This window comes from Pipistrellus hanaki, assembly GCF_964339955.1.
Source record: "Pipistrellus hanaki genome assembly, chromosome: 3".
Classification (NCBI taxonomy): Eukaryota; Metazoa; Chordata; class Mammalia; order Chiroptera; family Vespertilionidae; genus Pipistrellus; species Pipistrellus hanaki.
Genome location: NC_140505.1, coordinates 160,182,416 through 160,206,171, shown reverse-complemented (window position 1 = coordinate 160,206,171; position 23,756 = coordinate 160,182,416). Strand labels below are relative to the sequence as shown.

General features: G+C 34.0%; 1 protein-coding gene across 1 annotated transcript in view; it reads left to right on the top strand.

Annotated features, from left to right (window-relative positions):
* Positions 1 to 23,756, top strand: part of ETNK1 (ethanolamine kinase 1) — a 33,611-nt gene that overhangs the window by 4,032 nt on the left and 5,823 nt on the right. The window contains exons 2-7 of the mRNA XM_084880397.1: positions 2,114 to 2,373; positions 6,543 to 6,683; positions 8,575 to 8,717; positions 18,129 to 18,212; positions 19,462 to 19,622; positions 23,614 to 23,687. Of these exons, the coding sequence (XP_084736523.1) occupies positions 2,114 to 2,373; positions 6,543 to 6,683; positions 8,575 to 8,717; positions 18,129 to 18,212; positions 19,462 to 19,622; positions 23,614 to 23,687 (863 nt within the window). The remainder of the gene's footprint in view (positions 1 to 2,113; positions 2,374 to 6,542; positions 6,684 to 8,574; positions 8,718 to 18,128; positions 18,213 to 19,461; positions 19,623 to 23,613; positions 23,688 to 23,756) is intronic.

Genomic DNA, 23,756 nt, shown 5'->3' with positions numbered 1-23,756 from the left:
AATGAGATCAATTGCTATGCAGTACTTGTATTAACTTAATTTTGTAATAAGTAGTATATTATAGTGGTCAAGAACAGGGGTTTGAACATATTGCTGTTTCTGAGTCCAGGCTTTTTGCTTAACTAGATGTGTTATCTTGGTCAAGTTACTTACCTTTCCTAAGCCTCAGTATCCTTAGTTATAAAATAGATCCAAATGTTCTACTTCAGGGTTGTGAGAATGAAATAAATGCTACCTTTCATGACAATTATTAACCACTATTGAGTACTATTATATAGTGGATGCCTGAATCAAAAAAACAAACAATATATCTGTTATTTGAAATTCCCACTTTGATGTACAGTACAAATGGAAAAAAATTAGTATAGTGTTTTTGGAATGAATATTCAAATTTTCACTTGTAATGATTACATAAAAGTACTTAAAATATACAGTTCTGCTGCATTTAAAAATATTTATTCTTTTAAAAATATATCATTGATTTTTTTTTTTTTTTTTTTTTTTTTACAGAGAGGAAGGGAGAGGGAGAAAGAGAAATATTGATGAAAGAGAAACATCAATCAATCAGCTGCCTCCTGCACACACCCTACTGGGGATGTCCCTGCAACCAAGGTACATGCCCTTGATCAGAATCGAACTTGGGACCTTTGAGTCTGCAGGTCGACGCTCTATCCACTGAGCCAAACTGGTTAGGGCTACATTTTTAAAAATCCTTACCTAAGAATATTTTTCCATTGACTTTTTTTTTTTTTTTTTAAGAAGGAAGAGGGAGAGACTCAGAGAAACATCAATTAGAGAGAAACATCAGCATTGATTGGCTGCCTACTGTGCCTCCCTGCATGGACCCTTCCAGAGATCGAGCCTGGAACCCTGGCATGTACCCTGACTGGGAATTGTAACCAATGAATATTTTATTTTAATTTAATTTAATTTAATTTTTATTATTTTAGAGAGGAAGAGAGAGACAGAAACATCAGTGATGAGAGAGAATCATTGATTAGCTGCCTCCTGCACACCCCCTGCTGGGGATCGAGCTCACAACCCAGACATGTGCCCTTGACTGGAATCAAGATGTGTATGCGTATGTGTATGTGTATGTAGAATATAGAATATAGACACATTCATTTGCAATGTAAAAGGTAGACTGAGATGTAATTAATAGCTATCAAAAGTTGTGTAGAAATACTAGTTGCATAAGGAACACAAATTAAAGACAATGCTATAAAAAGTTCAAGATTAAACAGTATAATTGATATTATCGTTTCTAATAAGGAGGGAATATACTAATTGACTGCCATGCCCTAAAAGATGGTGTTGCCCACAGCCAATAAGGAGGGAATATGCTAATTGATTGCCCTGCCCACAAAGATGGTGGTGCCCACAGCCAGTAAGGAGAGAATATGCTAATTGATTGCCCTGCCCACAAAGATGGTGTTGCCCACAGGCAATAAGTAGGGAGTATGCTAATTGACTGCCATGCCCTCAAAGATGGTGTTGCCCACAGCCAATAAGGAGGGAATATGCTAATTGACTGCCATGCCCTCAAAGATGGTGGTGCCCACAGCCAGTAAGGAGAGAATATGCTAATTGATTGCCCTACCCACAAAGATGGTGTTGCCCACAGGCAATAAGTAGGGAGTATGCTAATTGACTGCCACGCCCTCAAAGATAGCAGGGCCTACAGTCCCCCAATCCCCTCAGCCTGCCAGCCTGTATTGTGTGCCCCGTACCTCAGTTTTTCAGCATTTGTGCATTGAAGGCTCCTCTCTTTTTCCATCTGGTTGTAGAACTTCCACTCAGCCAGCCCTCCCGTGGCTCTGGGTGATAGATGTTTTGTCTTTTAGTTGTAGTTTTGAAATTGTTGTGCATGGCAGCAGTTTAGGTGTGTTTACCTATGCCGCCATCTTGTGTTCCCTCTACTTGCTATTTTTTAAAATCCAGAATTAAAATTATAGACATGTTAGGCAAAATTATATTCAAAAGTTCTTTTATATTAAATATTTGCTTTTAATTGGTATTTATTTTCATGTTATCTCTTATTTAGTTCTTTGAGTGTATATAATGCCTTTCTTCCCATTTCTTTCTTTTTTTTTTTTTTTTTTTTTGTGTGCAGGTCTTCACAGATGGAATCACAAATAAACTTATTGGCTGTTACGTGGGTAATGCAATGGAGGATGTAGTTTTGGTGCGAATTTATGGCAATAAGACTGAGTTGTTAGTCGATCGGGATGAGGAAGTGAAGAGTTTCCGAGTATTACAGGCTCATGGCTGTGCACCACAACTCTACTGTACCTTCAATAATGGACTATGCTATGAATTTATACAGGGAGAAGCATTGGATCCAAAGCATGTCTGCAACCCTGCCATTTTCAGGTACATTTCTTTTTCTAAAAGTTTTCCTTTTGAAAAACAGGAGTATTAAGTGCATTAAGAAAATACCGTATTTTTCGGACCATAAGACGCACCGGACCATAAGACGCACCAGTTTTTAGAGAAGGGAAATGAAGAAAAAAAGATTCTGAAACAAATAGTGTCCTAAAATATTTTATGTGCATTAAAACCCAACATCACAGTCATAAACACATGTAATCAACCCTGTAAAGTAAACAGCAGCATTTAGAACCATTTTAGAGCCGGGCAAGCACACAGAGACCACACAGAGCCGGGCAAGTAAAAAAACTTTTTTACAGTATATGTGTAGGCTATATTTGGACCATAAGACGCAGGGACTTTTTTCCCCCACTTCTGGGGGAAAAAAAGTGCGTCTTATTGTCCGAAAAATACGGTATATGTTAAAACTGCCTTTTCTTTGAGCAATTATTTGTAGGGTTTTCTTTTGGTAAAGAAAAGATATTATTTGTCTGCCCTGCTAATTATTTACTCTTTGCAAAAGAAAGAACTACAAGAGATTTTGGATTAGACTGTAATTGAGGTATGTGCCCCACACTGGAATTGGACCCATAACCTTTTAGCCCAGGGGCCACCATTCCATCCAACAAACCAAACCAGCTAGGGCTCCTTAATTTTTTAAAGCAGTGCTTAACTCAAACATTTCTTACTACCAATTTGCGATTAGTTAGACGTCATATTTTATTGTTTATTTATTTATTTTTTTTAATTATTCATTGATTTTAAAGAGAGAGAGAGGGGAAGAGAAAAGGAGAAAGAGAAACATCAATTTTATTGTTCCCTTTATTTATGCATTCAATGGCTGATTCTTGTATGTATGTGCCCTGACCAGGGATCTAACCCACAATATTGAGAAATGGAGATAATGCTCTAAACTAGCAGTCACTAACCGGTAGTCAGTCCATGGGCCACTGGTGGTCTGTGTTGTCCAAAAAGTTGACCACCACTGCTCTAAACAACTGAGCTATCTGCCTGGGCCTAGATGTCACATTTTAAGCCTTCGTTTTTAGGTTATCTTACTATGCAGCCAACAATCTGGACTGATTAATCACAGCTTCAGTAAATGTTGATTTAATCTTAGATCAAAGTCCACAGTGCTCTGTTTATTTTGACTCATTCAGACATATCTACTTCCTATATTATGGTTATAACAAAGAATATCTACTTTGAATATAAAAGGCGTTGGAATATATGTTTATATTTGATCTAGTTTAAGGGAGGGAAATGAATTTAAACAGTCCCTGCTCTTCTAATAATTTAGAGTCTGTGACAGACAGTAATCTTGAGGAAAAAAGTGAAATGGTGTAACCGGCATAAAGGAAAGGTTTTCAAAAGAGTACAGATAGTTTACTGTGGTATACTTGGGAAATTAGGCAGTGTTTCACTGAAATTACATTTAAACTGGGCTCTAAAAGATGAAGCAGAATCTGGAGGAGGCTGAGGGAATGGGATGATAGGTAAAGATGACTTGTACCAACTTAATGTTTAGTAATTCAACTGTGGAAAGTTATCACAATCTGTTTTATTTGAACCATTCTGTAACAATCATACTTGCAAAGGCCTTTAAAAATTTAAACATTTAATTGTGTTTAGGAATTTTCTCTTATCAGGTATTTCTCTAAAACTTGCCTCTTGCTGGTAATCCTGGCTGAAGTTTAATTAAAAACTACCCAGCAGCAGACATAATGGAGAAATGTACTTTAAGATGAATTTGTACATTTTCAAGAAGTGTAATTAAAAAACACTGATTTATAGTGCTGAGGGTATCGTACTGAAACTAGTTCATTGTGGGTTGCAAGTAAAACTGGTAAAGTTGAACCAAAGCACACATACCTAAAAAGATTACAGATTTTAATATTTTGGTAATGCATTGGTACTCTTGATTGAGGATAAATTGAGAATTCAAACTGACTTATGAAGGAATTTAATGATACGTATAACTGAGAATGAGTTCAAGCATGGATGGATTCATGGGCTCTAGAACGTTATCATAGAAATATCACTCTCTTTTTGAGAAAATTCTGTGTTTTTTGTTTGTTTTGTTTTTTTTAATCCTTAACTGAGGATATTTTTTCCCCATTGATTTTTAGAAAGAGTAGAAGGGGATTGAGGAAAGAGAGAGAGACAAGGAGACCGAGAGCTATGAATCTGTTGACTCTCGTATGTGCCTGGACCCACTGGGCTGGGAATCAAACCTTCAACCCAGCTACATGTCCTGGATCCCACAACTCTTCCGTGTGCAGACTGATGCTGCATCCACTGAGGCACATGCTTTTTTTCTGGTGGACTTTGTGAAGAAGTTTTATTTTCTAGCATATTTCCTTAAGAGTGACAATTACAGTGATCAGCAATTGCAGGCTTACCTATTTAGTAGTATTGCCACTCCAGGTTGTGGAGTAAGGAATTCCTCTTTTTGTAAAGGCTTCAACCAAAGTCAAAGCTTCAACAAAAATTCTGGGATCAAGTCCTTTTGGCCTAGCTTGGGTAATATGCCCTGAACCAATTATTGTGGCCTAAAGGATGGAATGCCGTGGGCAAATGTGTGTCATATCTTTACTCAAGTTACTGTTGCAGTCAGGACAGGGAGTCAGGATTGAGATAAACTCTGTATGAATCACATGAACTAAAAATGAAGAGGGTGGACGTTTTTCCATAGGAAAAAATCAGAACTGGGTAGATAAAAATATTCACTATAGTAATAAAACCATTATAAAATTATGTTATGTAATCACAGATTGGTGAAGAATTACTACAATGTTAGATTTCTGTGTGCCTTAGTTTGAGTGGTTCTCGACCATTTTTGCATATTGAAGTCATCTGGGAAGCTTTTAAATGTCCCGATGCCCAGACCAATTAAATCATAATTTCTGGGGGGTAGTAACCAAGGCTCTGTATTTTTTTTCTTTGAAGTTGCAAAGTTTGATTTCAGTACACAGCCAAGCTGTAGAGCATTATATTAGTGCCCTTCAGACTTTACAGTGGTTTAAGATTATTTGGAGATGTTGTTTAAAATGAAGTGTGTTGGGGGCCCCCACTTTCAGAGATTGTGATTGAGTAGATCTCAGATATTTGTACATGGTGCTATGTTGTAGGTTGTAGAACTGATTTGAGGAACATTAGATGATTAGCATTTTGAATTAGACAGTTTTAAGTTCTTTAATTTGTGAATTATTGTTTATATATATATATATATATATATTTTTTTTTTTATTGATTTTTTTGTACAGAGAGGAAGGGGGAGAGAGAGAGAGTTAGAAACATCGATGAGAGAGAATCATCGATCAGCTGCCTCTTGCACACCCCCTACTGGGGATGTGCCCGCAACCAAGGTACGTGCCCGCAACCAAGGTACATGCCCTTGACCGGAATCAAACCCGGGACCCTTCAGTCCCCAAGCCGACGCTCTATCCATTGAGCCAAACCAGTTTCGGCTAATTTGTGAATTATTGTTAAGTCATTTTTTTCGCCTGCTAGTCTGTAGGCTGTTCAGTAACTAATTTCTGTTTGATATGCTTATTCCTCCATCAGATTTGCTGTACTGGTTTCTACAGAGACAAACAGCATGGGCACAACATTATGCAACTTCAAATTATTTTGACAATTGATTGTGACATCATAAAATCCAAATATTTGTTCAGAGAATTTGTCTTTAACAATAGTTAATGAAATGAACTCATAGAACCCATTTATCTTCCTGGTTACCTTTTTACTGTAGTCCCTTTTTGCCCCTTAACCTTGAGGCTCAAAATTAAAGTGACTCAGTATAATTCAAATGTATGTATCTCTGATTAATTTCTAATATGTGTCTTGCTGTAATTTATAATTGTGTATTGTTCTGCTAGTTCCAAACATTGTATAATCATAATAGGCCATCTATTTTCAGATACTCAACCCCTTTTGGACACTATTTAATTGTCATATTAATTGTAATTTTCTTCCTTCTGATGCTTTAAGCATTTGTTTTCCTCTCCTTGTGGGAGTTGACTTGCCAAATTATTTTTTGAATCTTACACATTTATGGTAAAAAATAAATTATGTTATAAAAAATGTTCACTAGTCGTTTTAGTTTACCTGTGTCTAGACCTGAAGTATGATGATTAACATTTTCTTTCTATGCTCTTGTTTTTTAACAGGCTAATTGCACGTCAGCTTGCTAAAATTCATGCTATTCATGCACACAATGGCTGGATTCCCAAATCTAATTTATGGCTGAAGATGAGGAAATACTTCTCTCTCATTCCCACAGGATTTGCAGATGAAGATCTTAATAAAAGGTAAAATTACTAAAATTACTAAAATTACTTTTACATTTGAAATGATGTTTTACATTGCTTTGTTCAACATACTAGTTTTCAAAGGTAAGGTTTCTGTATATAAAATCTGGTTTGGTTTATCTCTGCGTTGAAATAAAATAGGCATTGATTCATTTGACTTTCAGATGGTACTATAGAATAAAAGCCTCTCTCTTCCCTCAGTGTTAAAACAAAAACAAAAACAAAAACAAAACAAAACAAAATCTTACAAAAGCAAAGGGGTAGGGAAGTGGGCAGAGATAAGGGAACAAAAAATAAATATAGATCTTTTATTTGCAAGTAACTGAAATATAAAGGTCACTATGAATAGGTATGTTTTTGCATAGTGTGAGTTGGTCATTGAGACTTTAAAAAATTTTTTTTGTTCAAAGATGTTTTGAATAGGGCTAGAGATTACATTGGGGCAGTGAGGTAATACTAGAATGTGAAAAAGCTTGAGTTATCTTAGTTTACTATGGCTATTGAAATCTCATATAATAAAGTTGAAAATTCATTTACTACAGTATTACTTAGACTTTGTAGGGCCAAACTAAATGTAGTATTTCATTATCCTAATAAAAAGAAGCCCAGGGTTGTAATGACTTATCACAACCAAAGGCTGACCAACTGGAAGTCAGTCCTACAGTCAGCACTGTGTTGCCCTGGCATCCTTCATAGCTGCTGCCACATGCTGTGGTATAAAACACAGTGTGCAAGTGACCAGAAATTCTGGCATCACTTCTATGCCACCCCCACATTTCCATCAATCCCACTGGGCCTGAGGTGCCCTCCCCATTTCTCTCCAGGTCTTTACTGGGGCTGCTAATCAGCTCTGCCTTTCTGATCAGGCCCTGTTGATAGGTCTAGAGATGCTGACTGGCATAGAAACTGACCAATGAGAACCAAATCTGGGTGAATGTAAGGAGCCAATGGCTGCCTTGGAGGCAGAGTTTTTGATGCTGACTGGCATAGAAACTGATCAATCAGAACCAAATTGGCCCGTAGAGGAGGGTGATCAGGCTGGCAGGGGAGGGCTGTTGGGGCAACCAAGCTGGCAGGGGAGGGCAGTTGGGGGTGATCAGGCAGGCAGAAGCAGTCGGGGGTGAGATCAGGCCAGCAGTGGAGAGCAGTTGGGGGCTCGATTAGGCTGGCAGGGGAGGGCAGTTAGGGGTGATCAGGCAGGCAGTCAGGTGAGTGGTTAGGAGCCAGCGGTCCCAAATTTTGAGAGGGTCTAAACTGGCCATTTTGTCACACTACTTCTCACCCTTCCTGGTCTGACTACTATGAACCAGTTTCTATAATGAATAATATGAAAACTCCATAGTGTGATTTTCACATGGTAATATAATGATCATATGATATCATGTAATATGAGTCCATTTATTTATGGTGGTAATATATATTGAGTTTGAAATGTGAATTTAACGGATTTATACTGTAATTACCCTTCCAAACTTGAAGTAAATGTTTAGATCTTTAATGGACTATCTTTGTAACTTTAATATACTTAAACCTGTTTTTATTAAACTCTTTGTGTCTTGATTTTCCCTCTATAAAATGAAGTAAGTATAAAATATTTAGCTAACACTAAACAGTGTTAGCTGTTAGCATATATTTTTTTTCTTCAATTTTGTAGTGATATATTGATATTTTTTACTTTTCTGCCCTACCATTTAACTCTTGCTCAGTTTCTTTTCATGTTTAATTTCATTGTAAAGATTTTTCTTTATTCCAGCTTTTGGAATAATTGGCTTGTTTTAATTCAGAAGTCTGTGCTATTGAATGGAAAGAACTTATTAAATTATTAATCCTTAATCCAACTTAAAAAAATGTCATTAAACTAAGCAAGATACAACTCTTTTAAAATTAAAAGGTTCCTAAGTGATATTCCAAGCTCTCAGATTCTTCAGGAAGAGATGAATTGGATGAAGAGGATTCTTTCCAACCTGGGCTCACCTGTTGTGCTTTGCCATAATGACCTACTGTGTAAGAATATAATCTACAATGAGAAACAAGGTAGGTATTTGACTTTAGCAGTAAGTACAGATTAATTCTTTGATGTTCTTTGTGGTCTTTTGATTTTTGTCTCAAATTTAATTAAATGCAAGGATTGCAAACTTGCATGAAGTCTTTAAATATTTTCTTATAGGTTATAAAGTCATGGTAACTGCTAATTAGGAATATATATTTTCTATTTTTTTGTATAAACTGTTTCCTAGAATTTATTTAATAAAAACTGATTGGTTCCTGTTAAGTGAGTTTTAAATGAAACATAATAAAAATGCCTTGTTTATAAAATTTAACTATAAAACATGTTTGATAACTCATTGTTTGAAAATACACCTGCTTATATTGGCGTTTATTGAAAAAAACCAACTGATACTATACTGCTTTATAAATATAGAAATTTTCTCAGAATTATGAAGGACAACAGTATTAAAAACATGTTTCCAGGTTTTCTGTTACCTATTTATTATGCTGATTTGTTAGGTAGTTTGATGCTAAGGAGAGGGCCACAGATGGAGGAAATATTTGTACCTACTAAAGTAATAATCAAGAAGATCTGGCAAATAATTTTAATATATTTTTGAGATAGACAGTGATACTTTCTGGTGAAATGTTTTCTTTGATCATATCTATATTCAAATTCTCTTTTATATTTAAGAAACACTTGGTTGTATTATTATTGGATAGAGTGGTTTGAGGTTTGGTTGCTAAACAGATGAAATTTAAAAATACAATTTTGATTGAAAGATTAGAATGGAAAAAGTCTGTTTGAAACTATGAAGCTATTGAATTTTATAGAAAATCAGTTTTGAAGATAATCATTATAGTTGGAAGATTGTTTTGAATAAAAAATGTGTTGTTGTAAAGATACTAAAGCCCAAGAATTCTGATTAAATGGTCATAGTTATATTACATTAATATTTGTGACCATTATTAGTGGATTATAAGTTGAGACTATTCTAATAAGAGGTGGTGGATATTTGTAACTTGCTTTACTTGAGAAAACCAAGTAAAGAACACTGTCAAGAGTGGTAGCCTGAAGCATGTATTTTCAAAAACATTTAAGTAACTTTTATATTTGCTATTTTTTGCAGTTTAGAGATTTTCTTATTTAAAAATATACTAAGCTGACATCTTTAATTTGAATGTCTGGAAGTTTTTGTGTAGAATTCTATTTTTAAAACTTTAGGAGTACCTAAAACATTAAGTACTTGACAGTGTCCTTTAGTTTATTATTGTCCATTTATTATATATCATTGCCATAGAATATATGTACTACATTATATAATAGTAACCAAATCTCAATTCCATTTGTGAGACAGGTATTAGTTGTGCATTAAAGGGAATGTATTAGCTTTTAAGTTCAGTGTAAGACTGAATAACACATTATTTTATGTAATGAAATTTCAAGTGAGGGACTTCATCTTGCGCTTCAAGTGGACACTCAGCTTTATTTTTAACTGCAAGTTAATCAAAGAGTCTATTTCCTTTGGAATATAATTTTAACTTTCATACTTTTATGTTTCTTTTGCATATTCATTTCATAGAACCAATTTATTTATAAGACTAAAACAGAAGGGACCAAAAAAATCAGATTACTTTGTCTTAGTTTTTAAAGTACATTTTTATGTTTTAATTTTACCAGTTGCCTATCTAAACTATTGATCAGTGATATGAAAAGTTCTCATATTTTGAAATAAATATTTATGCTTCAGTTTGGCTTTAGGAATTCAAAATTGTCATTTGTTTATATTTACTAAGAATTATCTAAATCATACTTTTATGTCTAATTTTTTGTACACAGAATAAAGTTAGACAAATATTATTTTGATATATATTTTATAGTTTGTCCTTTAGAAGTCCATTATATACCATTTGTTTCTTGTCTTTGAGTTTATTTGTGTGTTAGTTATGGAGAAGTTTTGTTGTTTTTCCTTACCAATGGTTTTATAGTGTTTGTTAGAAAGGCTAGTGTGAACTCCATGACATCCACTTAAAAAAATAAATTCTTATATGATTAATTGATAAGCATTAAGAAAATGTGGTTGGAATTTTGTCCAGGTAAAATCTAAAACTCATGAAAGAATTTCTGGCCTTTTTTGTTTATTATCTCATTTTGTTTCAAAGTAGGAGCTAATTTTTTTAAAGTAACATTATTCTATGACTTATTTGTCATTATAAGGGTAAGATACCATGCCTCTGGCTTCAAAAAAAATGTAAATTCTATAAATTTAGTAAATTTAATAGCCAAAAACAGACTTTAGCTTAGCATTAGTATTTACTTATAGCTGCAATCAAAAGGAGGATAATTAAAGTGAGAAATATGTATCTCAAAGTTCTTTACCTTAACTAATCACCTTGTACAGCATCTAAAAGCTGAGTGTTGAATCTTTTGGGGTTAAAATAATTTTTACATAGAATAAATTATTAACCTGCATATTATATTCAAAATGAGTTTGATTTATTATTATTTGTAATTTGAGCTCAGGACCTCACCATTTTATACTCACCTATGAGATATAAATCTAAAAATAATAAGATGAAAGCCAAGGGACTGGCCTTGACATCATCAAGCTTAGTATCTCTGTTGTATGTTTTAGATCCTCAATATTGCAGAAGTGCAAATTTTAGTTAAACTTTATGAATTTAAACTGGATCATCGATGCTTCCACATGTATATTCCAACCATAATAACTTAGATTTTGTATAATGTAAAAATCTTTTAAGTTAACTCTTAAAAGCAGATATATTACAGCTTAGTTATAACAGGAGGAGTTAGAACATAGACTTTTGGAACTTAGCACACCTTGGTTCACATTTTTTCTCAATCACATATGGAAGCAAGTGATAAATCAGATAAATCAGGGGTGGAGAACCTTTTTTCTGCAAAGGGCCATATGGATATTTAGAGCATCATTTGCGGGCTATACAAAATTATCACCTTAAAAATTAGCCAGCTATATTTAGTCAAACATTTAACTCACCCCTAATGCATTGACTGGGCCATACCCGGCCCCCGGGCTGGACAATCCCCATCTCTGAAAGAAGTCATTTTATCTCTTATTCAGTGTTTATATTCAGTTCTGTCCCAGAATCATCTAGGTTACTGGGGGCGGGGGGAGGGAATCCAAGACCAAATAAAGAAACATTTTTATAGATGAGCTTAGTAATCTGTATGCTTAACAGATTTCCAGGCAGTACTTATATTGTTGATAGTCTAGAACTTTAGTTTGCTTCATTTTCAACTTAGATGATAATCAACTTCAGATGGTTTCTGATCATGCTTATCAAGTATATAGCACTGGACTAGGTACTGGACTAGGTACTCAGTTACAGCTATTTATACCACAAGAGGGGTTGGCAAACTTTCTCTAAGAGGCTAGATCCAGCATGTCAAACTCACAGCCTATGGGCTGCATGTGGCCCACAATGAATATTTTTATGGCCCAGCCAACATAACAGTATGTAAGAAGCATTTTAATAAAAATTTCATAACTTTTTTACAGTATCCTCTTATACATAATTATTAATAATGAACTATAATTTCTGCTCATGACTGATTACTGTAATAGTGTTGCATTCATTTTCCTTACATGTCTTAAGCAGAGGTGTGCCATTTCTCTCCACTTATACTAGCAGTGAATATTTTAGCAGTTGATTGCCACGTCATTAGTCTTGTACTGATTTGTTTGGTGTGTGAAATAGGAAATATTTTGCTTTTGGAGAAGAAGAAAAATAGGTTTATTTGCCTTACGTGTATTAATTTGTGCAGTCATTCAGTGTCTGGTAAGTTAATGTTTAAGAAAACAATTTCTATTAAAATGTTCTATTGTTTTATGCTAATGATTACTCATTTATTTGAGCCCTTTGTATTCATCAGGCGCCTTATCTAAATAAACCTACATTTCTATGAAAATTGAAGCTTTTGTTTTTATGTGGCCCACATAAATTTAAACTTTGTTTATTTGGCTCTTGTTAGCATTTGAGTTTGACATGCTTGGGCTAGATAGTACTTTAGACTTTGCATTCCATATTATAGTCTCTGTTGCAACAGTGCAACTCTGTTGTAGTGCAAATATAGCATTAGATAATACATAAATATGTCTGGTTGTATTCCAGCAAAATTTCATTTACAAAAACAGGCAATGGGCTGACGGATTTGGCCTCAGCGTACATGGTTTGCCAACCCCTATATTTTGTGTCTAGGATCCATTTTACAAAATGTATCTGACCGTGAAAAAGTTGAAATGGTTACTGTAAGTAGGAAGGTTAATTATGTATACTATAACTAGAAGAATTTTGGCTTCTAGGTATGCGATGACAATGCAGTTTGTCTTTCGGTGCAACTTACAGATTCTGTGGTAACTGTACCTTGAGCGATTAATTTAAAGTTTAAGATTGTATATATGTACGTGTGTATGTATGTATGTATATACTGTATAAGTACATATTCACATAGAGACACACACAAAGACTATGAGCTCCCTGCAGTTTATAGGCATTTTCACCTGTGAATGTTAAAGGAATGGTAGGCATTACAGGAAGAAATACTGCCACTGCCTCTTTTCACCATGTCAGTTGACAGGACTCAGGAATATGAGAGAAGAGTGAGCTTCCTTTCTGAAGTTGATGGTAGCTGTCAAGATTTTTGAAAAGTTAGTCCCAGAATTTAGGTGGTTTTTAAAAACAGCAGCCCATTTCTCGCCTTCAGTGACATGACTTCTTAAAAAGGTAAGAAAAGACTACTTAATGATATGATGATAGGATTGTTACATAGTAAGAAAATCAAAAGCAGTGGTTCTTGCTCCTGAACTGTAAGATAAGACTTACCAGTCCATAGTCATCTTTTAAATTCATCAATAATTAATTTAAAAATAGTTTATACTAAGTAGAATAAACAATAATAATGCTTATTGCCTCATTTTAAATCTAATATTTTAATTTCAAATAAAGCTGTATTTAGTGCTGACACGTTAGAAATAATTGCTAAAGTTTTTTAGTTTGTTGCTTTGTCATACATAGTGTTAACTGGAGGTGGTTTCATTTTCTCCTCCCCATTTCTTCATAAAAGCTCATAAAGATCTAATATATAATTTTAAGTTTCCGGAATGGCAATTATTATTTATTTGCTATGTTTACAAAATATAAGAAGCTGAGTTTACAGCTATGTAAGGAAATGCAAATGAATGGAAATAAAAGATTTTTTTCTGGGAATTACAGTGTAAACCAGGTTTTTCTTTAGTTTTACATAGTAAAAATTGAAAATGGGTGAGTTACTATTCTTTCATCACTTGATTGGCTCTAAATTCTATCCATTCTGTTATTCATGAAAAAGCATTAATTGTGGTTGTTTTATTTACATTTAAATAACTTAGGAGAGGAGTAGTTTTTTGTTTGGTTTTATTTTAAAATTTAAATATAAATTTACTTTTGTATTTGGCAACGAATTTATAGGGTGGAATTTTCATGAAGGACAGTTAAACTTTGTTTTAACTTGTATTTCAGATCATAATTGGCGTAAAATAAAATATCCCTAAATTAGGTAATAAAAAACTTAAATGGATTGTAAAAATAGCTACCTAAAATAGTAGTTTAATGTTTTCTGTACATACATTCAGTCCCATTGTATAGTCAATCATATACTTGAATATGAACGTGAAAAATGACACCCTTTGTTCTTTCATGCTTATTCTCCCCACACTTCATTTAAATGTGTGTTATCATTGTGTCTCCATCATTCTCTGAAATACCTTCATTTATTCCACTAGCATTTTAATACTTCCTGTGTGCTAGGTATTGCTCTGTGGATTGCATGATGAAAGATGAGAGGGACTTACTCATTGCCCTTTAAGGAAGCCATATGCCCTGTGATGAAGGAGTCAGATTATGAAACAAATATTTACATTCAGAATGATGAGTGCTATGATAAAGCTACTACTGGATATTAGAGGGATAGTTTCCCAGAGCAGAGTATTCATTTTTTCTGTGTAAGAGAGAAAGTCTGTTGCTAACATTACTATAATCATACTACATACATATTATATGTATAAAACTACAGACAAAGTAGAGTAAGTTCGAAAGATTTTCAGGGTCTTACATTGGTTATTTTATTTTTTACCTTTCCTCCTTCTTAATAACAAAATAAAGGAGTCCAAATGAATGTCATGTGAATTATAGTCTTAGATAATATATATATTTTTGGTTTTAAAGTACTTTAAAATTGGGCTATTTTCAGCTATACTGAAATTTGAACAATTTGTTTAGGTAGTGTGTGGATTTTATTACTATGAAGATATATAAGAAAAATAGTAATGAAAAATGTAGCTTTTAAAAATTCAGAGTATATTTTATTTAATAATCTTATGCTTTACTTATTATGTGCTAGTCAGTGTGGTAATTAATAAAGATAAATAATATGTAGTCTTAGCCTTTAAAGCATACTCTTTTACTTTACAGAGGTCAAGGATCCCTTGGAGACTTGAGAATCCCCTCAGAAAATGCATATACATATAAAATGTTATAAAAATTTAAGGAGTATTCTCATTTTTTTTTCATTCTTAAAATCCTATTAAATTTGTTTTAAAGAATTAAGATAATCATGCTATATAAACTATTGATTGTTAATAGTGATGTCAATGTTCCTCTAAATAATTGGAAATTTTAGAAGTCAGAAGTTAAATTTGTAGAAGAAAAAAGGCTTAGTATATTTTCTGTTAGAAAACATTTTGTAGTAATTTGATTTTTCTGGCACCCAAAGTAAGGGAAGCAGGCGTCTTTAATTTTACTTTGTTGCAGAAGATTAAATTTAAGGTTGAGTTCCACTTTGTTTGCAATAGTTTGAAAAAGAATAGTTAATGCGGATTTAAATTTTTTTTCCTTTTAAGCTTTGTGTCTTGTAAAATGTGAGTTTGCCAAATTTTCTTCATCTGCTACAGATTAGGTATGCCATTGTTGCTGCCATGTGGCGGCGCACCCCGTGCTTCTTAAACGCACTGACTGGAGGTTTATCGCATCACTTGTTCACATGCACGGAGCCTGGTAACAGCCTCATCTGTATCTTCTTAGCTTCATTTTCTTATTTTTAAAATTTCATTATTTATAAACTCGACATAGCATATAAAAATAAAGGATAGTTTTAATGAATTAATGCTACTACAAAAAGTCATTGCTAAAACATTCATACTGAAACAGATCTTAACTGTTGTTAAAATGATCTATGCTTTATTTAAATTGTATTTATAAGCAGGCATGTTTTACCTGCCATTTTAACTTATTTGCCAAATTCTAAATATAATTTTGAACATTGAAATAGAAACTTGTTTATGTGGCAAGTAAGCTTCAGGACTGGCTGTGTATTTTTATTGGCATGTAACAGTTTAATATGAGCTTTACAAGAATTTTATGTTAAAGAGCTAAAACAATCAACAGCTACAGTGAAAACATTTTTGTATTAAAACTTTCGTTAGTTCAGTTGTGCCACTTGGTAAATCTTGAATCCTGATTACTTGTAGACCAAGTGGATAGGCATCTCCTAAATCATTGTGTTTTAGTCTCTTAACTAGCTATAGTTTTGTAGAGAATTCATCTTAATTTTTTTATCTCCTTCCCCTTCTCCCCCCCTTTAAAGTATGTTTATTGTAAAGGACTTAAAGTATAAAGGAAAAAGGGTCATTTGTCACTGGTAATGAAACCAGTTGAAATATTTTATTTTGGTTTTATTTCCATTCATTTCTCCCCTCCCCCATGTATTATTTGTTCCTTTTTTCCACTTTAGGCATAATATTTTAATAAATTGGATTACTGCATTTATTATTTTGTATCTTTTTCATATAACATTTCTAATTCTCCTGGTCATTAAATCATCTTTGAAAAATGAAAAAAAAACTTTTTCATGGCTGCAAAATGTTTTATCATGATAGTGATCTTCATTCTCATTCCCAATGGTAACCAGAAAAAAATTTAAAGTGATTGGTTGAAACACACTCTGTCTTCTCATTCTATACTTTAGTAGAGTGATTTGGTTAACTTTAAGACTTTCCATGGGATTATTTTTTATGTGAATTCAATATAATATTTATGGTGTTTGAATTGCAGTGATTTATTGTTGTTACCAACATTTTAAAATCTTATTTTGTCAATATGTATCTAGATTTTGATAACTGAACTTTGATACTTAGATTCTCACTTTACTTTAGACTTGACTATTATTTATACAAGTTTAGAATGATGTATTAAATACAGTTACATTAAAATTTTACTTTTATGTAAAATACTTCATTTGCTGTGACATTTTTTGTCATAAATTCTGTTTTTCTGAGTTTAAATATGATCAACATATATCCCAAATTAATATATATATATATATCTATATCAAGACATTATAGTTCAAAAGGTCTTTTTTTGGGAGGGAGGAAATGCCAGAGTGCATAAGACCAGGAGCTTGTTACCTTAGTATGATCTATCTTTAAAAGACAGGGTAACCAGGCAAATGCTATTTATTTTCACAATTGCAACTTACAAACTCTTCTTACAGTGTCTCTGTTTTTGTATCCATTTTAAATGTTGGCCCTTGTAAGCCTTTGAGTTTGTGATATCTGGTGTAGACACTGTGACCCATTTAGATTGATATTCTCGCTCTTGCTCTCGAACTTGCGCGCGCGCGTCCTCTCTCTCCTCTCTCCCTCCCTCCCTCCCTCCCTCCCTCCCTCCCTCCCTCCCTCCCTCCCTCCCTCCCTCCCTCTCTCTCTCTCTCTCTCTCTCTCTCTCTCTCTCTCTCTCTCTCTCTCTCTCGTCAGTGTACCTTTGTTTTTTTAGAAAAAATAAAACAACCACTTTAATGCTGCTCAGGTATGTTATATGGCATTCTAAGACAATCTAAGAGCTTGATTGCAACTAAATTCTTTAATTAGGGATATTGTTAAGTTGATCAGCAAATGTTAATAGCATAGCTGCAGGATTCATAGAATTCAAGTCTTTGAAAGTTTATATTTGATTCCTATATAAGTTAGTTCACTGTTGAAGTATCAGATTTTTTAAAAAATTGCTTAGATCATAACAATTTCCAAAGTTAGTTTTCATTTCTAATTAAATTTGAATTTTTAAGTAACTGATGCCCCCATGTGGTGAAAAACATTTTGCTTTTGTTTGAATTTGGAGAATGACTATATACAGTGTTTTGATGTATCTTAATTATAGTGGATATTAATGTTCATAAATGTGCTGTTGACAAAGATACATAATTGAATTTTGTAAAGCTCATTGCCATAAATTCACAGCCTTACCCTGTATTGTCTCAGAAGTGCACGTAACCAAGCACGTACAATGAGACAAAATATTAAAAGCTATTTAATTACAAATAGCTTAGGGATTTTCTGGTCTTATATGTGATTTCTTATGTCTTTGTTTTTGTGTCTCACATAGGTGATGTACAGTTCATTGATTATGAATATTCTGGATACAACTACCTGGCATATGATATTGGAAATCATTTCAATGAATTTGCAGGTAAAATTCAGGGCTTAACTAGTGGAATAGCATAATGTAACTTTGATATGGCACTTTTAGAATTTTTTTTCTTTTTTTTTTCTTTTTTTCTATTTTTTATAATATATTTTATTGATTTTGTACAGAGAGAAAGGGAGAGAGATAGAGAGTTAGAAACATCGATGAGTGTCATCAATCAGCTGCCTCTTGCACACCCCCTACTGGGGATATGCCCGCAACCAAGGTACATGCCCTTGACCGGAATCAAACCCGGGACCTTCCAGTCCGCAGGCCGACGCTCTATCCACTGAGCCAAACCGGTTCCAGCCATATATATATTTTAATATACTTTAGGTAATTGGCTGGGGAAAAAGTTTCAGTTTACATGTATTCAATAATTTCCCTACACTATGCTTATCATATGCATGTCATATCTCTACATATATACTTGACATATTTCTACATCTCTGTAGGAAGGGAAAGCAGCTGTTTATATAATGAATAATCATTGTGTTAGTATTAAGGAAGCCACTGCCATGGATATGAAAGAGGAAACTTTACTGATTTTAGTAAGATTTTGTGTAGAAAAGAAATTAAGCTAACAGTTGAAAGGTAGCATAGAAAAATGGTAACACTTGAGAGTTAGGTAGCATTTGCATGTGTAGATAGAATAGAAAGGAGGGTAATATAGGAAGAAGGGAGAAAACTTCCAAGATGAGTGTACTTATCATTATTTTTTAAACATGTTTTATTGATTTTTTTTTTTTTTTTTTTTACAGAGAGGAAGAGAGAGGGATAGAGAGTTAGAAACATCAATGAGAGATAAACATCAGCTGCTTCCTGTAACTATAATATTTGTAAAACTTAATATCAGGTGTGTGTATGAGGTTTCAATATAAAGTGTCTTTCTTACCCTGTGAGTAACAGTCAAGAAAGATTTAGAGCCACAGTTCTAGGAAATACTGTAGATATTAATGTTCACAAGGATCTTCTGGGCTGCTTAGTGAAAAGATTTGGTGCTTCTGATGTATGTAGTTCAAGCTTCACACAGGAATAATTGAAGCAATGTGAAATGATTATGGTGGTCAACTGTATTGGGCATTCAAACTTAAGAATACATTATGATTGGTTTATTTTAATACATGCTGATTAGTATTTTAGCCAGATGTTTTATTTTTTTCTCTGAAAATTATGTAGATAGTAAGGTATACTAGTATATAAGAAAATGTGTTTTTAAAAGTTTCATTGCACTTTTTCCCCCCCACTTTAGGTGTGAGTGATGTAGATTATAGTCTCTACCCTAGTAGAGAACTACAGGACCAGTGGCTGCGTTCTTACCTTGAAGCCTACAAAGAATATAAAGGCTTTGGGACTGAAGTTACTGAAAAGGAGGTAGAAATACTCTTCATTCAAGTCAATCAGTTTGCTTTGGTAAGTTTAAATTTTAACAAAAGATTCTTCATATGATTTAACAACTTTAAATTTTCATCTTAAAAAACAGTTTTCTGTTTTGAATTTTGTGAATTTTTGTTCAAAATAATGACAAAATGCGATTCTTTACAATTTTTCCATTATCTTATTTTTGAGGACAAAGATTTTGTTTTATTCACAACCATATGCCTGGCTACTTGATAAGTGCCCAGTAATTATTTGTTTAACTAATGGATTCCAGTTACAGTTAGGATTATTTGTGAATTAGTGTTTGTATATTAATACTAGAGGCCTAGTGCACAAAATTCATGTGGGGTAGAAGGTCCCTCAGCCCGGCCTACATCTTCTCACAATCCAGGACCCCTTGGAGGATGTCCGACTGCTGATTTAGGCCCCATCATGAGATTGAGTCTAAACTGGCAGTCGGATATCCCTCTCACAATCTGGGATCTCTGGCTCCTACCTGCTCGCCTGCCTGCCTGCCTGCCTGCCTGCTTGCTTGTCTGGCTGCCTGATTGCCCCTAACTGCCTCTGCCTCGGCCCCTCTGCCGTGGCTTCGTCAGGAAGTTTGTTCAGCTGTCTGGTCTAATTAGCATATTATGCTTTTATAATTATAGATGTCCTGTTTTTTCTTAGTTATGAAAACATATTCAAGGACAGATTTATGGGAAACGAGGTTTTCACAATGCATTCATCATTACATCTTAATGTTAACATGACAAAAGTTTATTGGTTTTATAACTTTAGTTTATCAGTTGTTTTAAGTAAAATATGGTTTTCCATTATACATGTGCAAGTTGAGCTCATAACTCCAACTCATTTAAATGCTTTTCTTGAGACAGTCTCTCCATTTTTTTGGGTATGTAGTAGATGTGCTTTATGTGTACTTTCTACGTAATTTCATAGAATGTTAGAGTAGCATGCAGTGCAGTTCGCAAGCCACATGCGGCTCTTTGACCCCTTGAGTATGGCTCTTCCACAAAATACCACGGCCTGGGCGAGTCTGTTTTGAAGAAGTGGCATTAGAAGTTTAAGTTAAAAAAATTTGGCTCTCAAAAAAGAAATTTCAATTGTTGTACTGTTGATATTTGACTCTGTTGACTAATGAGTTTGCCGACCACTGCCATAGGGTATATGTACCACTCTCTTATATTTATTTGAATTTTAGAGAGAGAGATGAAGGGAGAGAGAGAAATATCCATGTGATATCTTAACATTGATTGGCTGCCTCCTTAACATTGATTGAGCCTGCAATCCCAGCATGTCCCCTGACTGGGACTTGAACCTGCGTCCTTTTGGTGCATGGGACAAGGCCCAGTCAACTGAGCCACACTGGCCAAGGCTTTATCGCTCTTTATCCAGTCATCTTTCAGTCTGCAGGCTGACGCTCTACCACTGAGCCAAACCGGTTTGGGCTTTTATCCAGTCATCTTTCGAAGGACACTTTGGTTGTTTCCATGTCTTGGCCACCGTGTGTAATGCTGCAATGAACATACAGGCTTCTCTGGGATCTCTGGCTTTTTACATATGTGCACCCCTATGTAAGGATAGACAGGGGTGCATATATCTTTGCCAATAAATGTTTTAAATGTTTTCAGGTAGACATTCAGAAGAAGGGTTGCTGGGTCATATGGTAACTATATTTTCAAATTTTTGTGGGACCTTCTTAACTGTTTTCCATGGTGGTTTTACCAGTTTACATTCCCACCAGCAGTGAATGAGGTTTCCTTTTTCCATACCTCCAACACTTGGTATTACTTGTCTTGTTGATAATAGCCATTCTAACAGTGTGAGGCATTACCTCATTGTAGTTTTGATTTTCATTTCCCTAACAGCTAATGAAGTTGAGCATGTTTTCATAAATCTTTCGGCCACTTGTATGTCTTCCTTGGAGAAGTGTCTGTTCTAGTCCTCTGCCCAATTTTTAAATGGATTGTTTGTATGGTATTGAGCTGTATGAATTCTTTATATATTTTGGATCTTAGCACCTTGTTGGAGCTGTTGTTTTCCAGATAACATCTTCCATTTGGTTGGTTGCTTTTTTGTTTTGATGGCTATTTCTCTTGCTGTGTAGAAGCTTTTTAGTTTTACATAGTCCCATTCATTTATTTTTGCCTTGACCTCTCTTGCCTTTTGGGTCAAATTTATAAAATCTACTCTAAGACCAAGATCATAAGTGTAACACCTATGTTTTCTTTTATGCAGCTTTGGGTCTTATATTTAGGTTTTTGATCCATTTTGAATTAATGTTCGTATATAGAATAAACTGTAGTTTCATTCTTTCCTGTGAGTGGCTTTCAAGTTTTCTTAGCACAATTTGTTGAAGAGGTCTTTTCCCTCCATTTTATGTTTGTGGCTCCTTTAAACTACAAAGCATTACTTTTATTTATTTATTTATTTATTTATTTATTTATTTTAAAATATATTTTATTTTTTACAGAGAGGAAGGGAGAGGAATAGAGAGCCAGAAACGTCGATGAGAGAGAAACATTGACCGGCTGCCTCCTGCACACCCCCCACCGGGGATATGCCCGCAACCAATGCACATGCCCTTGACCGGAATCGAACCCGGGACCTTTCAGTCCGCAGACTGACGCTCTACCACTGAGCCAAACCGGCTTCGGCTACAAAGCATTAAAAGAGGTTGAAAAACACACACAATGAAATGGAAAGATATTTTGTTTATGGATTGGAAGAATCAACAATATGTCCTAAAGCAATACACAGATTTAATGCAAGCCCTATCAACATTCCAATGAAATTTTTTAGAGAAATAGAATAAAAAAATCATCAGATATTTATGGAATTACAAAAGACCCCGAATAGCCAAAGCATTCCCGAGAAAAAAGAATGAAGCCTGAGGTATCACATTTCCTAACTTCAAATTTTACTACAAAGCGATAATAATCAAAACAACAGGGTATTGGCTGAAAAACAGACACAAGGACCTATGGAACAGAACTAAGAGTCCAGAAATAAACTTACATGTATTTGGGTAAATAATTTACAACAACTCATTTTTTAAAGGAGATCTTTTTAGGGTAAAAGTTTTTGAAATAATATTTCTATAATAGTTAAAGTATTTCTTGGAAGTTTTATTGGTGTTATCAGAATCTTCAAATACCATGTTTGACAATGATCATAAAGCATGCACACAATGATTTTACAGCTCCTAATTACACAGCTATTGGTTTTCTCCTAAGATCCATTTTTCTCTGACATAAATAACCTCTTATTTTATGTTGTGATTGGTGTGCAGAATTGTTGGATCAGTACAAATTGTTTCCAGATATTTGTTACTCCTAGAACATTCTTCACATTAATTTTTTCTTTTTTTGGTTTAAGATTTGGATTTTTTATTTTGTTTATATTTTTATGTCAAGTAATGTATTTTATATGAGAGGTTATCAATTAATATCATTAAAAACACTTTGCCAAAAAAAAGAAAAAAAAAGAATAAAAGAAACTTGAATAAAAACACCACTTAACCAACACCTATCAGTGCTGATGCTGAACTCTGCCTATATAAAACAGATTATAGAAGTTGGGTTACAGTTTTTAAATGACTGTAGTTTATTATAGCCTCTTATGGTGTAGATATAAGTGATTTATAGCCATCTAGATGACTGTACACTCAATTATTACCTTATTTTAGATATTTTATATAAAAAAGCATCAACATATTTTTTATGGATTAATGAAAAAGAGAAAAATTAAAAATATGACGTTTGTTTTACAAAGAAATGAATTGTCGCCTGGCCTGTGTAACTCAATGGCAATGGTTTGATTCCAGGTCAGGACACATTCCCAGATTGCGGGCTTGATCCCTGGTAGCAGAGGCAGCTGGTTGATGTTGATGTTTCTCTTTCATCAATGTTTCTATCTCTCTTCCCTCTCCCTTCCACTCTTTCCAAAAATATAAAATGAAATAAAAAAATCAAAAAGGGAAATTAATTATTGTAATTCTTGTTTTTTCTGACTTTCTTTTTAGGCTTCTCATTTCTTTTGGGGATTGTGGGCTTTGATTCAAGCCAAATACTCCACTATTGAGTTCGATTTCCTTGGGTAAGTTTAATTTTACTGTATGCATTATATTTATCTCTACTTTTGAATTAACATTGAGAACTCATAGGG